Here is a 14,522-nt window from a genome sequence, read left to right as displayed (position 1 = left end):
CAAAGCAAGACAGCAGTGAATCAGCAGTGGCCACTGAAGGACGTAAGCCCTTCCATGAGCCCATCTCTTGTCTTTGTACAGGCAGGCTCCCAGGTAAGACTGCTTTTGGTTAGAAACATAGGCCTCCCATCCTCACGATGGAGAGGTGACAAACAATACCTCCTCCTTCAAATCAAGCACCTGAACACCTGGGCCATAATCACCCTCTGTCCCTAAGTGGCTGTGTGGCCTTAGACAGGTCACTACACCCAATGGTCTTCCATTGTCTTGGCTATAAAATTAAGTGGTCGGACTAGTGCACTCTTAACCACTTTGACTACAGCCTCTTCTCAACAGAGAGAGGAAGAACCTGGAAGCAGGGCTGGCAGTGGAGTGCAATGGGGCCAGGCCAGACTCTGAGTCCTGGCACCGTCCCCCGGAGCAGGAGGACTGGGGCCTGCTGGGACCCCCACCTTTACGCTCCGTGTAAGACCAGGCTTCTTCAGACTCAGTGCATGGGTGAACATTTGGTCACTGCCCTGTCTTCCATGATGGGCCCTCCATGGTCTCTGGTCTTTTCTCTCTGGGATGGGTGTGATCTTGTCAGGGCCACTGATGAAGTCAGCCCAAGGGGCCTGGCCTCAGCTTAAAATCCACCTTTGCTTTTATGTTGTATTTGCTTCCTGCCCCGCTTTTGGGGAGACCCCTCATCCCCGGTGGGACATGGTGGCGGCCACCGGACTGAGGATGGGGGCTAGGCTGTGGCCAGGCCATGGAGGCCCCTGGGTGCTATGAAGTGTGTCTTACAGGCAAAGCAGTGGGAGCAGATGGCCTGCGTGGGAGGCTGCAAGCGTGTGCCGTGGCTCCCCATGCTGGTGGTAAGTGCACCCTCCCTCTGTGAGCACCCACAGCAACCCGGAGGAGGCCCGGGTTGGGGGGGGGGGTTGGGGAGCTCCTCGGCCTGCCAGCCTACTGGAGGCCGGTTTCTCGGCCTCTTCTGTGTCAGTCTGCCCAGCTGTGCAGTGTGATGGAACCTGCTAGCAGCCCCTTCGCTGCGCTCTGCTGAGCGTACAGAACCCTGAGCAAGACCCCCTTCAGATTAGACTGCTTGGTCGCTCCCTTTCTAGGGTTCCACGTAGAGAAAGGTCCTTAAATGCTTCTTTGTGTTGCAGCATACGCAACCCAACGCCTGTTGGTGGGCACCACGCCTGTGGCTCCACCGCCAGGAGGGACCCAGGCTTCTTGCAGAGAAGGGGCTGCATGTGACAGAAATCCACTGTTCCAGAGGGTCTGGGAAGAGGGCCACCTCCTCCATGACCTTGGGGAGGGTGGAAGCAAGAGTTGGTGGGTGAAAGGAGTTTAGAACAGGCCTTGAAGATGAGATGGAGTTTTGATGGAGGGGTGAGGGGAACCCGCAGTGAGGCCAGCTGGCAGGAAGCAGGGTAGCCTGCCCAGTGTAGTGGCTGCTGTTAGAGGGACCCGAGCCCCAGGGGACCCCACCCAGGCTCCTTCCCCTGCAGTACCTGCTCAGGGTGCTCCCCCGAGGAAGTGTGCGTGTCTCCAAGGAGGCACAGAGGCCGGAAAGACACCCTTTCTCATGGCAGGTGTCACTGCTGTGCTCGGCCAAAGCAGAGTACTCCAACTGCGGCGAGAACGAGTACTACAACCAGACCACGGGGCTGTGCCATGAGTGTCCGCAGTGTGGCCCAGGGGAGGAGCCCTACCTGGTAAGGCCCCTGCCAGCCACCCTGGGGCCCGGGCAGCTGTCCTCCATCACATGGCGGATGTCACTGGCGCGTGTGTATGGCTCTATGTGTGGTCCCCAAGCTAAATCAGGCTGGTTGCCTATGGGCCTCAGGCATCCCGGTTAAAGGGTTTGAGCAGTAGTGAGCCCAGGAATGGCGCATCCCTGACGCGAAAGAGACACAGAGTGACAGAGTGACAGAGAAAGCTGGCCATTGTGACAGATTTCTCAGGACTGTGTCCATTTATTTTAGAGGACAATCACTTGCCTATTGTACCTGGATCAGATGGGTTTCAGGGCGTCTGAAAAGGAGGCATGACTGATGTCCCGCAGTAGCGGCACACTGACTCCTGAGCGCGGCGTCTCCCTCTCCTGTGGGAGAGGCTCAGCTTGGTGTTCAGCCTAGAGAAAGGCCCCCAGCTTCAGCGTTCAGGGTTGTCATGGAGAGCTGAGAATGTCAGAAGCCATGGGCTGTGTCACTGGCAGGGCAAACCTGGCCTGAATCTATTCAGGGAATCTATTCAGGGACCCCGGGAAGCGCAGCAACATCTGAAGCCCAGGAGCACTGGGGAAAGGAGCTCAGAGTTGGAGCACGGGGGGCTTGCAGTTAGGACAGGTCAGGAAACCAAAGCCCAGCAAGAGAAGCTTCTGGAAGCAACCAGTGTGCCCGGAGTGCCTGGTATGCCAGTGACCCCAAAGACCGTAGGTCCAGTCACAGCAGGTGTGGCTGGCATACTCACCTGTGTTCCCCTGTCCTGTTCCTTGGCCAGTCCTGCGGCTACGGCACCAAAGATGAGGACTATGGCTGCGTCCCCTGCCCAGCAGAGAAGTTCTCCAAAGGAGGCTACCAGATATGCAGGCGCCACAAGGACTGTGAGGGATTCTTCCGGGCGACCGTGCTGACGCCGGGGGACATGGAGAATGATGCTGAGTGCGGGCCGTGTCTCCCTGGGTAAGCATGGCCACTGCTAGGCCTCCTCCCAGGATGCGTCCTGCAGAAAGGCCCGAATGTCCCATTGGCGAGGCCCCAGGGAATATGAACACCTCTGACCACAGTGTAGTATCACTCCCACTGGCTCTACAGGGGGCGGGTCCATAGGGAGAGGCACCTGTCTGGAGTCAGGAAGCATGGGGTCTGGGATGGCCAGTCCCGCCACCTAGAGGGACAGCTTCCATGTCTCATAAGTGGATGTTAGTCAGAATCACAATAAGATCTTCCCAACAACCCAAATCAAACAAATATGTTAAATACCTTAAGATAACACATGTGGAATGCTTTGAAGAAAAGAAAATTAATAAACTGTATAATACACTGTATAAATCCAGTGTTTTTTGGTATTCTGGAAAAATCTGAGGGTAAAAGCTATTAATAGGAATATGTGAATTGTTTGGTAGCTATAATTCCACCACAATTCTGTTATGTATCAAAAGTTTTCTCAAAAAAAGCAAAATGAAAATGTAGCTAGCTTGAAAGAAAGATAAACTCTTCCTTCTGACAGGCGGGACACATTACCAAGTTACGCCTGGAAGAGGGAAGCACAGGCTTGACACCAAGGATCTACCAAGCCTCGGCTCTTCTTGCTGCTGCCTCCCTCTAGTGGCCACACAGCGCAGTGCTTGCAAGGGCTACAGAAAAAAACGTGGCAAAGGCTACAGTGTGGTAGTAGAGGTGGTAGATGTGGTAGAGGTGGTGGTGGTGGTATCAATGATGAAGGTAGTGATGGTGGTGATAGAGGTGGTGGTGGTGCTGGAGACAATGGTGATGATGGAAGCAGTGGAGGTGTTGATGATGGAAGTGGTGATGGTGATGATGGAGGTGGTGATGATGGAGGTAGCGGTGGTGGTGATGGAGGTGATGGAGGTGATGGTAACGATGGAGGCAGTGGTGGTGATGATCAAGGTGGTGATGTGATAATAGAGGTGCTGATGATGGAGGCAGTGGTGATGATGATGGAGGTGGTGATAGTGGTGATGGAGGTGATGGTGGTGTTGGAGACTGGTGATGATGGAAACAGTGGAGGTGTTGATGATGGAAGTGGTGATGGTGATGATGGAGGTGGTGATGATGGAGGTGATGGTGGTGATGATGGAGGTGATGGTAGTGATGATGGGGGTGGTGGTGGTGACGATGGAGGCAGTGGTGGTGATGATCAAGGTGGTGATGGTGATGATGGAGGTACTGACAATGGAGGCAGTGGTGGCGATGATGGAGGTGATGTGGTGACATGGAGGCGGCAGTGGTGATGATGGAGGTGATGGTGCTGATGATGGAGGTGGTTGTGGTGATGATAGAGGTGCTGATGATGGAGGCAGTGATGGTGATGAGGGAGGAAATGGTGCTGATGATGGAGGTGGTGGTGGTGATGATGGAAGCAGTAGTAGTAATGATGGAGGTGCTGATGATGGAGGCAGTGGTGGTGATGATGGCAGTGGTGATAATAGAAGTGGTGGTGGTCATGGTAGTAGTGGCATTTTGAATAGCACACTATACTTTGAAAAAACCCATTTTGTGTACCATATCTTTCCAGATCACTGTACTGAATTAAGAAAAGAAAGAATGTAAGAAGGATATATTCAAATAAGAACACGAGGCATTAGTCTGTAAGAAAAAAGAAATACGAAGAAGGCAGAAAGACCCACCAACCTAAGAATAGATTGAAAGTGAATAACTCTTTAAAATGAGATCTTACAAATCTTAGTTCAGATTTGTTACCGAGAAGCATTGATTCCCATGGCTTCTTTCTGCTGGTGACCATCCCCCACCCCTACCTTCTCCAGTGTTCGATCTTCAGTTCAGAGCTTCCTCCAAAGCTACAGACCTGCATTTCCAGATATCTGCGTGACAACCCCATGTCCGTGTCCCTGACACAGCATGTGATTCAAACACATCGGTAAAATGAATAAACAAAGCAGGGAACCTTGTTGTGGAGCCTTATTTTTCAATATGCAAAAAAAAAAAAAAAAAAGCAGATAGCTATACCTAGGGAAGATATTAGATGGTTCTCTTAAAGAATATGATAAAAATAAAAGTTCTGTAGCTGAAAGTCTTTAATTTGGTTGTTGACGTTATTGCATTAGTGCAGGCTTCACCAAAAGGAACATGTTAAAAGAAGCAGAAGCTAGGCATTCCCACCCAATGAATGGTACAAACATCCATTGAGAGACTCTGGTGCACAGGTGCTGTGCTTAAAGGAGAGAAATTCAGTGTTGTCTTCCCATTAAGTGGGTACTGAGAACCCGTGTGCTTCCTGAAACTTCATCATCACTTATTCTTATTGGTGCAGATGCATAATTCAGGAAAGAAAGGCAGAGTTTCATGGAGTAACTATAGGTATGCCAAGGAAAAGCGTGCACACATTGCCATGCTCACCTTGGAAAGCAAATAATCCTCTTTTAAAAATTCTCACTTATTTGAGAGCCCCTCAGTGTGAGGAGCTGACCTGACCATCACAGCCTAGCCTAACTGCTCCTGCATCTGCTTTAGTAAACTCGTGAGCTAAGAGCCTATCAGGCCAGCGCTTGTAAGGCCAAGAGGAAAGACATAGTTCCTCATTTCTGTGAGAGAGTGAGACAAGGAAATCAGTGACCCCAGCATCGTGCGGTGGATGCACATGGTGTTCTAGAAGTCCAGGAAGGACCCCTCCCTTAATGGTTAGGTAGGTGGGTCAGGAGGGGTCTCCGAAGACTTCTTAGGGTGACGTTGGGACGGTGGAGTTGGTCAGGCTAAGAACTAGGACAGAGCTCTCCAAGAGATTCAGGACAAAGCTCAAAGGGGCAAGCAACCTGGTGGGATGTGAAGATGAGGGTCCCTGTGGTGACATGGAAGGTGCAGCCATGGAGGTATGGAGAAACCAGTGAGGGGAGGTCGGGGCCAGAGAGAAAATGGCTCTGGAAAATGATGTGGAAGACACTGGTCTTTAGCTCGATGCTGAAGCGGGCCACCATGCAGACTTTAAACTGGGATAGGACACGATTGGGCAGTACCTTGGAACAATCTTCTTGGCAGCAGTGAGGAAAAATGTGCCACATAAGGAAGACATGGAGCCCAGAGGCATTGTGAGAACTGGGGCCAGATGGGAGCCTTGGAAGTCAGAGGGAGAGGAAAAATTTGAGAGTTCACTAGAAGATAGATAGCACAGATTGGAGTTGCAGACCCAGGGCATTGGGGTTTCGGAGGAGGAAATCTTGAAGAGGAATCTCAGATGGCAGCCTTGGCCCCCTGTGAGGACATTGATGCCATCTGCTGGGAGGTGGGATACAGGAGGATTAGGATTAGTGGAGAGAAGGGGGAGGGAAGATGGAGGATGCATATGTGCATTTGAGGTGGTTGTAGCCTCCAGACCAAGGACTCTGACACATAGATGGATAAACAGGTATGAAGCTCAGGTCAGATCTGGAAGTCATCTCTGCATTAATGGCGTGGGAGCCACTGGTCCAGACAGGTTCCTCCAGTGAGGCAGCCTCACAGAGGGGGAGCATGGGTAGGTACTGAACAGAGGCTCATCCTCAACCTTGCCAGCTCTGACCCAGCCGCACAGCTGCAGCCCAGACCACGCATACATCCCACAGTGGTCTGGTAGATACAGCCATGATACTATTCCAGGTGATCTAAAAGGGGCAGCCATTATGAACTTGGAGCAACCTGTTTCATCCTTACCTCGATCCACAGATACTTTCTTGCCAGAAAGCACAGCCCTGGGACCAGTGCAGGTGCCAGCGCTGTCACGAGAAGGGCTGTTCTGTGGCGGTGAATACAATTTCTTTGGCCCTCGTACATTTCCCAGAAAGAGGATTGCCAGTGGTTGTGCGTGCCCTGCCTCTAGAAGGCTTCAAAAGATAACTGTGTAGAATTAGTGGGGAAGCTGACATCTATACTCTACTCTTAAATGGGTGTTCCCAGCTCTGAAGTCTTGAGTAACTCCCTCCCTGCTCCATAAGAAGAGCGACCCGCTTCTTCCACACCTTGTCTCGGCCCCCAGCACCCTCGCAGAGTAGGTGAGGAGACACATCTGGACTTGCATAGCAGTGTGTCCTCACATTGCTCCACGGACGTGAAGGTGTAGCTGGCTTCCGGTTTGACCTTGTCACCCCCAGCCCCCGAGGCCACTGCCACCTCCTACAGGCTCTGTGGAGTTCGGTGCATGTCAGGGGAGGGCCGCAGGGCCTCCCACCTCCTGGTACCTGCCCTAGGTCTAGGGAACAAGTAAAGCTCTCATGCCGTGTTACAGGGGAGGAGTAAAGGAGTTTTAGTAAGCTGGTGTTGGTGGCCCGGTGAAAGGCTGTTTTCATTCCTAGTCCGCGTGCCTGCCAGGCTGCAGCGCAGGCCTCCTCAGAGCTGCCTTCCTAACGCCACAGGTTGCCTTGGCCCTGGCCCCCTTGTGGTTTGGCAGGCACGCTCTCCCTCTCCTTTGCCCTCTGTGCTGTGCACCATTGTGTGGCTCAGAGGCTGGCAGAACAATGAGCTTTCCTGTGGAGAAGGCTGCGTGGGAGGACCAGGAACAAAAACAGGAGAAGAGGAAGACAGCTAAGGCTGGATTTCATAGCCTGCCTCTGCCCCCTACCTGGGCATCAGCTTACCCAGGCTGGCTATGGCCCATCTCACCTTCTGCTGGCCAGCTTCCATCTCAGGTCTACTCCCATCAGATGAGGCATTGTGGGGCAATTGGAGGACCAAGCAAAGACACGGGTCTACATACCACATTGTATGGGAAGACAGAGCATCTGATGGCTCAGTGGCATCCACGACAAGCTTAGGAAAGGAAGTCTTTGGAGGAAATCTATATATCTATTGACATGGAGGAAGTCAGTCCCTTCATAGAAGATTATAGAGGTCCCATTTATCTTTTTTTAAGATTTTATTTATTTATTTGAGAGAGAGAGAGAATGAGCAGGGCAGGGGCAGAGGGAGAAGACGAAGCAGACTCCCTGCTGAGCAGGAAGCCCAACATGAGGCTCGAGCCAAGGACCCCAGGATCATGACCTGAGCCAAAGGCAACTGCTTAACTGAGCCACCCAGGTGCCCCTAAAGGCCCCATTTAAACTGGATATTATCTTCGTCTACTTACCTTAATCAACCTTCAAGGAAAAAAACAAGAAAGAGAAAGAAAAGGAAAAAAAAACTAAGAAAAGTCTAAACATAGATGGAAGTATAGGAAATTAAGCCTCTACAAAAGGACGGGGGGACCCAATACTCTTTGTCAGGGCCACAGACCCTGAATGAACGCCCAGCTTCAAGCTGTTGGGAATGGGTCAGAAGGAGGCCCCCAAACAATTATTCTACACGTCCGCGCAGCTAGGATGAGAGATTCGGGAGTAAGTTGCAGCAAGAGTTGCTGAGGCTCTTCCTGAAAAGGAAGCACTCACAGCACAGCAGACCATGCCAGAAAGTGTGTGAGGTAGTCAACACCCCAACTCCAGCAGTGCGATCCCACAATGGCAGCCCGGAGCCGACTTACTTTTTTTTAAATGGATAGTCCCAGTATTTTGTTTCTTGGCCAAGTTATTTAATACACCACACAGCTTCGTCCGGACACACAGTCAGGACGGGAGGCCTGCTGTTGAGAGGCCCCGTGGGAGTCAGGCAGAGCCACTTGGGAGCGAGAAGGAGCCCTGTGCTGACAAGGGGCAGCAGACCGGACCCCCCAGCAAGGGTGGACCAAGGCCTCCCTGGAGCCCAAGGGGAGCTGTCCTGAGCCGGCTATGCCCCACCCACTGGGGGGCTATGGCTCTTCATCTAAGACTGAGCTCAGCCCCTGGGGCTCAGGATTCTGAGGTTCTGGTTTTTAAAAAGGGAGGAAAGAGGCACAGAACTCCCTCAGGGCTCTTGTCAGTCTGTGAACTTTGAACTTCCATGGAGAAGAATTTCGTCTCATTCATTTATTTTTCCAACCGATGTTGGCCTGAAACTGTCCCTCCTCAGTACCCAGCACAGAGGCCAGGAGGACAGCGATGAATGAGTCTGGCCCTGAGGGACTCCCTGGTCAGGCACAGAGACAGTCCTGACCTGGCAGCAGACTGTACTGGAGGTGGGGGCATGTGGCTCAGGGTCCCCCAGTGCCAGCAGTGGGTCTGGATGTCAGACATCTGGCAGCTGACCTGGATCCTGTCACCCTTGTGAGGCCACACACAGACAGAGGCCGCCTCCTAGGAGCAGATGTGCCAAGGCCCCATGGTTGCTTCCTGCGTCCCAGGCCCAGATGGCTTCTGGAGGGTGGCAGCATGTGTGTTTGAGAGAGGCTTTTTCCAGAAGGTTTAACTGGAAAACTGGCTGTTGTGGCTTCTCTGAGGGGTGTTTTGAGATTGGTTAATTAATGTTTACGAGATACACAGGGATCTGAGGATAAAAGGCCCTGAGGAAGGGCAGGCAATTATGATCATAATGCTATTGGTAATGGTCCAGCTTATGGCGGCTGGAGTCCAAAGACAGCCCCCCGTCCCGCACCCCTGTCACGCTGACACCTCCCCCGCCATCAGCGGGGGCCTGAGTGTGCACGGCTAGTATAAAAGAGATTAAAAACCAACCATGGAAAAATCCAGTAGTGCAGAGGGATTTTTCATCTCTTGAATTGTAATGAGGGAAAACTTTGGCACCAGCTCATGTTACTTAATCGACCTCTCATGATGTGATAAATGGCTCCATGATCATCGCCGAATGTGTGTTTATGGAAAGCAGGCACGTGCCAAGAGAAGTGCCAAAGTCTGAGGGTGGAAAGGAGCCAGAGCTGTGAGCGCCAGAAGCGAGGATGGCTGGGTCGACAGGGTCGCAGGTCCCATAGGGAGCTCTGACCCAGGGTGCAGAGCCCGGCAGGGAGGGCATCCTGAGGGTGAGCACGGTCACTGCAGCTGCCACACTGATGCCACATCTTTCAAGTTTCCCAGTGTCAATGGGGGGAAAGGACTTCCTGTCTTACTGGGAATGATTTGTCCTCTTCCTTCCTTTCCTTCCTTCCTTCACACTCCAGCCCCGGTGTGAGCGCTTGCCCTCAATCAAAGGAATGTCAGTCATGACCTGGTTGTAAGCCAGGCCACTCCGAAGGCCTTCTGTGCTGACCTCTCTAGATGCTGCTGCTGTCCTTCTGTCCACTGCGGACCCCCTCTGTCCAAACTCAGCAGGCCTGCAGGAGTTCTGGAAAGTGCCCGTGTCTGAGGGGCTCAGAGATGCATTCACCAGTAATCCCACCAGGCTAAAGGCTATGAGATGGGCACTTGCTGGATTGAGCGTCCTCCTCCTACAGGGGGTTCTGGTTCGCTGTCTGGGACACCCAGAGAGCTAATTGGGGTCTACTGGCAGATACCCCAGTGACCAATGGTGGGGACAGGATGATCACTCACACTCTGAGCAAATCCATCAGTGAAAAGAGCCAAACAGGAGAGGAGACGGAAAGGCCCAACGTGGCCCAATATTGGAAAAAGAATGTTCCATTTCAAGTCATACCAAAAACTCCTGAGGAAACTCAGTGGTAAAAATGGGCTGCTGGCTCTGAGGGCTCCTGATTCCCAAGGTGTATGTCTCATTTCTGACTTTGGTGATGCTAGGATCATGCCTGAATCATGAGCATGCCAAGTGGTCAGTGATTGCCTATAGTGACACCAGGCTCAGCTGTCTGCTTTGTCTTGTCTCCCCCTTCCTGCAGCTACTACATGTTGGAAAACAGACCCAGGAACATCTATGGCATGGTCTGCTACTCCTGCCTCTTGGCACCCCCCAACACCAAGGAATGTGAGTGCTTTTATCCTGCCATCAGAACTGTACTGCTTCTACACTGTATCTCTCATTACCCAGGGAGGGAGAAGAAAACCAGTCCCAGCACCTGGACAGATGAACTACAGTGAGGGCAAGACCAGGAATGCTCCGTGGACTGGTCAGCTGGGTGCAGGTCCCTGAAGGGAGGTTTGCTATAGCATGAGACTTAGGTCAGTCAGTCACCTGCCACCTGGAAAGAGTTTTCTCATCTGTGACACGGGGACACAAAAATCTGAACCCCCCTCTCATGCAATTATTGGAAAAACCAATGAGATCACAGTTGCTGAGGTGTTTTGCCACGTCCTGCAAAGCACTAGATGATCCTAAGTTCTCATACATGTATTTTCAAAGCAGGTAAGGCCAAGGGAAAGGTGAGGAGTGGTCACAGTGAATGAACCAGATTCCACGAAGCCCGCATGAGCAGTGAGGCTCACGAGTTCTGAGGCCAGCTGTGGGCTGATGCTTTCCTGTTTTCCTTCTGGTTAGTCCTCACTGCATGTCTCTGTGAGGAAGGGAGTTCTGCTCCAGAGAATGTAGTGTGTGGCCGCTTGGAGCTGTGATCTGGAGAGACACCATGGAGGTGGGTGGGTGGACAGCTGTCCCTGGCCGCAGGAGCCCTTCCTTGCTCTCCTCCAGCCCCACCCTCACTGTCAGGGGTGCACCCCCTCTTTCCTAGGTTGCTTCAGCAGACGCCCCAGCAGTCATGGATTTGTGTGTCTTTAAAGTGGAGCTTTATACCCAGCCACATGCTCATTAATTCACAGATTAGAGGAGGCCCAAGGGCTCCAGGCTGCCAGCAGATCCTGTGTTGAAGTCAGCTGCCACACCACGGTCTCCTGCTAAGGAATCCTGACCAATTCAATACCAGATAGTTCTGGGATGAATGGAGCCCTCACCAAGATGTCAGGCACTGCCCACCCATGTTGAAAAGGCCCTCGGCCTGTGGAACCTGGAACACAGCTCACACGCGGGTTTTGTCCCTATGCGAGACTTCCATAACCACCTGGCCAGCTGGAAGGTCACCTCCCTCCTCACGCCATCTGACAGTGGGGTCCATCACATGGAGAGAGAGCTAAGCCCCTGAGCCCTGGACACTTCAAGGAGTGCATCCCTGCCCTAACTTCACCCTTGAATTGCGTAACTGAAAACCAGCTCCCAGTAAGGCCTCACAGCAGGTTTGTAGCAATCATCCCCGAAAGGGGCCAGCAAAACCACTGAAACCTAGAGTCAGGGTGCAACCAACCAGACCTCTGTGTGTCCGTGTGGGATATGGGGAGAGGCAACGGGCTAGGTCTTGACAGATGACTTGGTGCACGGAGCCCCATCTGGGTCAGGGCCTCAAGTGTGGACATGAGGGTTATCCTCTCCAGCTCTGGGCTCTGCACCCCTCTGCCCCATCCTCAGTCCAGGGACCTTTTGACCCCAAACCCCTGCTCAGGAGCAGCAGATGGAACCAGAAAATCTGGTTGTGACTATAGCCTCCATGAAAACCTTGGGACTCAAACTCCCAGGCCTGCCCCTGACAAGATCACCCCAGGAAAACCAGGAACTCAGGGAAACCTCATGCATCAGACCCTGATGTCGTCAGCTGGCTGCCCGAGCCCCACCAGGCACTGTCCTTCTTGAGCCTGCAGTCAGTGGCCAAGAGCGCCTTGGCCTCCAACCTGAGACACTTCCCCTGGTTTTGATGTGATGTCCCTGGGCCCTTGCTGCACGAAGCTACGTTGAGTCAGTGAGTACTGGACTGTGCAAACCCGTGGTCAGAGAAGCTGGCACAGACCTGGGGAAAGCGTGCGCTGCGTGTATTACATCTGGAGCAGCCAGGGACAACAGGCAGCTCCCAAGAAGACACCTGTGCAGGGGGAACCCCGGATGCCCTGGTCGGGAGCTCCTCAGCACAGACAGCTGGCCAGGTGCTGCTTCCTGGAGGGCTGCTCCCCTCTTTCTCTGTGTGGCAAGTGCTCTCCCATCTTGGAGTAAGAGCAGGTTCAGCACATGGCTCTGTAAAGTGTCAGGCCATGGGGCCATTGGTTACGAACTTTGGACCCGTGGTCATACCTGATGGAAACAGAAGTTATTGGAAGTTGCTCCAGAGCCTGGTACTCAGGGGACTCTAAAACACCTTGCAAGCCACAATCCCTCTGTCTATTTCCTCTCCTGGACCATTGAGAAAATACCAATAGGGCTGACACAGCCATGCCCCAAATGCTTAGAGTATTGATACCACAAAGCACATGTAAAGGAGGACTCTTCTCTAAACCACCAGAGCCCAACAGCAAGGCCCCCAGATGCCTGGGGCACCCCCAGAGTGCTGAAGAGCCTTGAGAGAAAGGCTTCCCCATCTCCCTTGCTTGTGACTTGCCCATCAGGAGAGCGTAGGGCTTCCTTCCACACACCGCAGTGACCGCAGCCACTTCCATCACACCACTGTGTGTCCTGGCAAATCAGCACCAGATGGAAGAAAGAGAAGAAGCCCTTCGGTTATTTTTTCAGTGAAGTCGAAGAGCGACATCCCCTTGGTGAAACAGCACTGTCTGGCTTTCTTTCTTTCCTGAGAAATGAAGTCATGAGAACTCATGCCAGAGAGCTGGCATGGAAGGGATCCGTGTTGTGATGACACAGGAATGGCCTGGGGTCATAGCAAGGAGGAGATGGTGTGCTTCAGATTTGGATGTCGTAGCTCTTGGGAAAGTTACTTAATTTTGTGCCTCAGTTTCCGCATCCTGGGATGGCACGTCACCTGCTGCCACAGTGCCACACATGGCACTTAGGGAGCAGGAGGCAGGTCCCCAGCCCGGTGGGTGGGCATGGCTCCAGCCCAGGCCTCCCAGGCCCCCTCAGGCCACACATCCTGTCCTCCATCTGCTCTCCTGGGACCCCACTGGCAGAAGCCCTCCCTCACAGAGTGTTGTAGGGACCAGCACGGCAGTTCACTTGTCCCATCGTCATCATTTTTATGAACACTCCTCTTAATTTTTATTTTGACACTAAGCCGTGTGCCAGGCCCAAGATGGACTCACCTTTTGGAAAAGTCTGCTCAGGAAAGCAGATGCCATCGTGCAATGCCCAACAGCAATGCCACTCAAATGTGAAGCCTTCATGTCCCCGAAGACCAGCGGCCAGCTGTTTCTAACACACTGTTTCTCTAACTTGAGTGCATACACCTGTCACCAGGGTCCTGTTAAAAAAAAAAAAAAAAAAAAAAAAAAGATCCTGACACAGCAGGTCTGGGGTGGATTCCCAGGCTGTATTTCCAGTAAACTGCAGTGAAATCTCACTTGGAGCAGCCAGGTTCCAACAGCTCTGCCCATTGTTCCAGGATCCGCCACTGGGGGGCGCTAGGCCGCCGCAGCAGCCGGGGGACACCCTCGCCAACGACTCTTAAGAATCAATAAATCACTCCTGAAAATCCAGTCGGCTTGCCCCCTGCAGAGAATCCCAGCAGTTTTTAAGACGTACAACATATTTATAAATTGTGTGGATTAACAAACCTCAAAGGCCCCGTAAATCCTGTCATCGCACTGAATGCAAGCATTACTGCGTTAAGCCACATGCTTATAGCTCTCAAAGTCCTCTTGAGGAAGGTGGATGAACACTGCCCGGGGCGCCAGCTCCTGCACCGACTGTCCCAAGTCAGTGCTCGCCCGAGGACACCAGTGAGCCGGGTGGAGTCAGGCCCCACTGACTTTGGTTTTAAGGTAGCCTGGTGTGGAAATCCATGCCGATTTTCCGGGACCACAGTTTCCATCACCCCTCCCTCACTCCTCTCCTAAAGGGTCTTCCCTCTGCTTGCTCAAAGCTAGGCTCCAGTGGGAGCATTATGCAGGGAAAAATGGATCGGGAGTGCACCACCCAAGGGAAACAACAACTGAAGAACACTTCCATCTAATGCTCTGTTCCAAGGAGACCAAATGAACCCAAAGCACAGCACATATCAGAGTGCAGGGGGAGAGGAATGTCCAGACACCAAAAACTCATTAGACTAGAGCGGGGGAACTTGCCATGCAGGGACCTGGTGGCTGTGGCATGCTGTCCTGGAGGCACCTGCCCAGATTG

The 14,522-nt window shown here is 52.7% G+C and overlaps 1 protein-coding gene across 3 annotated transcripts in view; it reads left to right on the top strand.

Annotated features, from left to right (window-relative positions):
* EDAR (ectodysplasin A receptor) overlaps window positions 1-14,522 on the top strand; it is a 90,806-nt gene that overhangs the window by 59,302 nt on the left and 16,982 nt on the right. For 2 of the 3 annotated variants that reach the window (XM_082744250.1, XM_082744249.1), the window contains exons 2-5: window positions 789-857; window positions 1,584-1,706; window positions 2,494-2,675; window positions 10,357-10,442. In XM_082744250.1, coding sequence (XP_082600376.1) covers window positions 807-857; window positions 1,584-1,706; window positions 2,494-2,675; window positions 10,357-10,442 — 442 coding nt within the window. In that variant the 5' untranslated portion in view covers window positions 789-806. The remainder of the gene's footprint in view (window positions 1-788; window positions 858-1,583; window positions 1,707-2,493; window positions 2,676-10,356; window positions 10,443-14,522) is intronic. The other variant, XM_082744251.1, reaches the window with a different exon arrangement.

The sequence above is a fragment of the Mustela nivalis genome, assembly GCF_964662115.1.
Source record: "Mustela nivalis genome assembly, chromosome: 8".
NCBI lineage: Eukaryota > Metazoa > Chordata > Mammalia > Carnivora > Mustelidae > Mustela > Mustela nivalis.
This window is presented reverse-complemented; position numbering and strand designations above follow the sequence as displayed.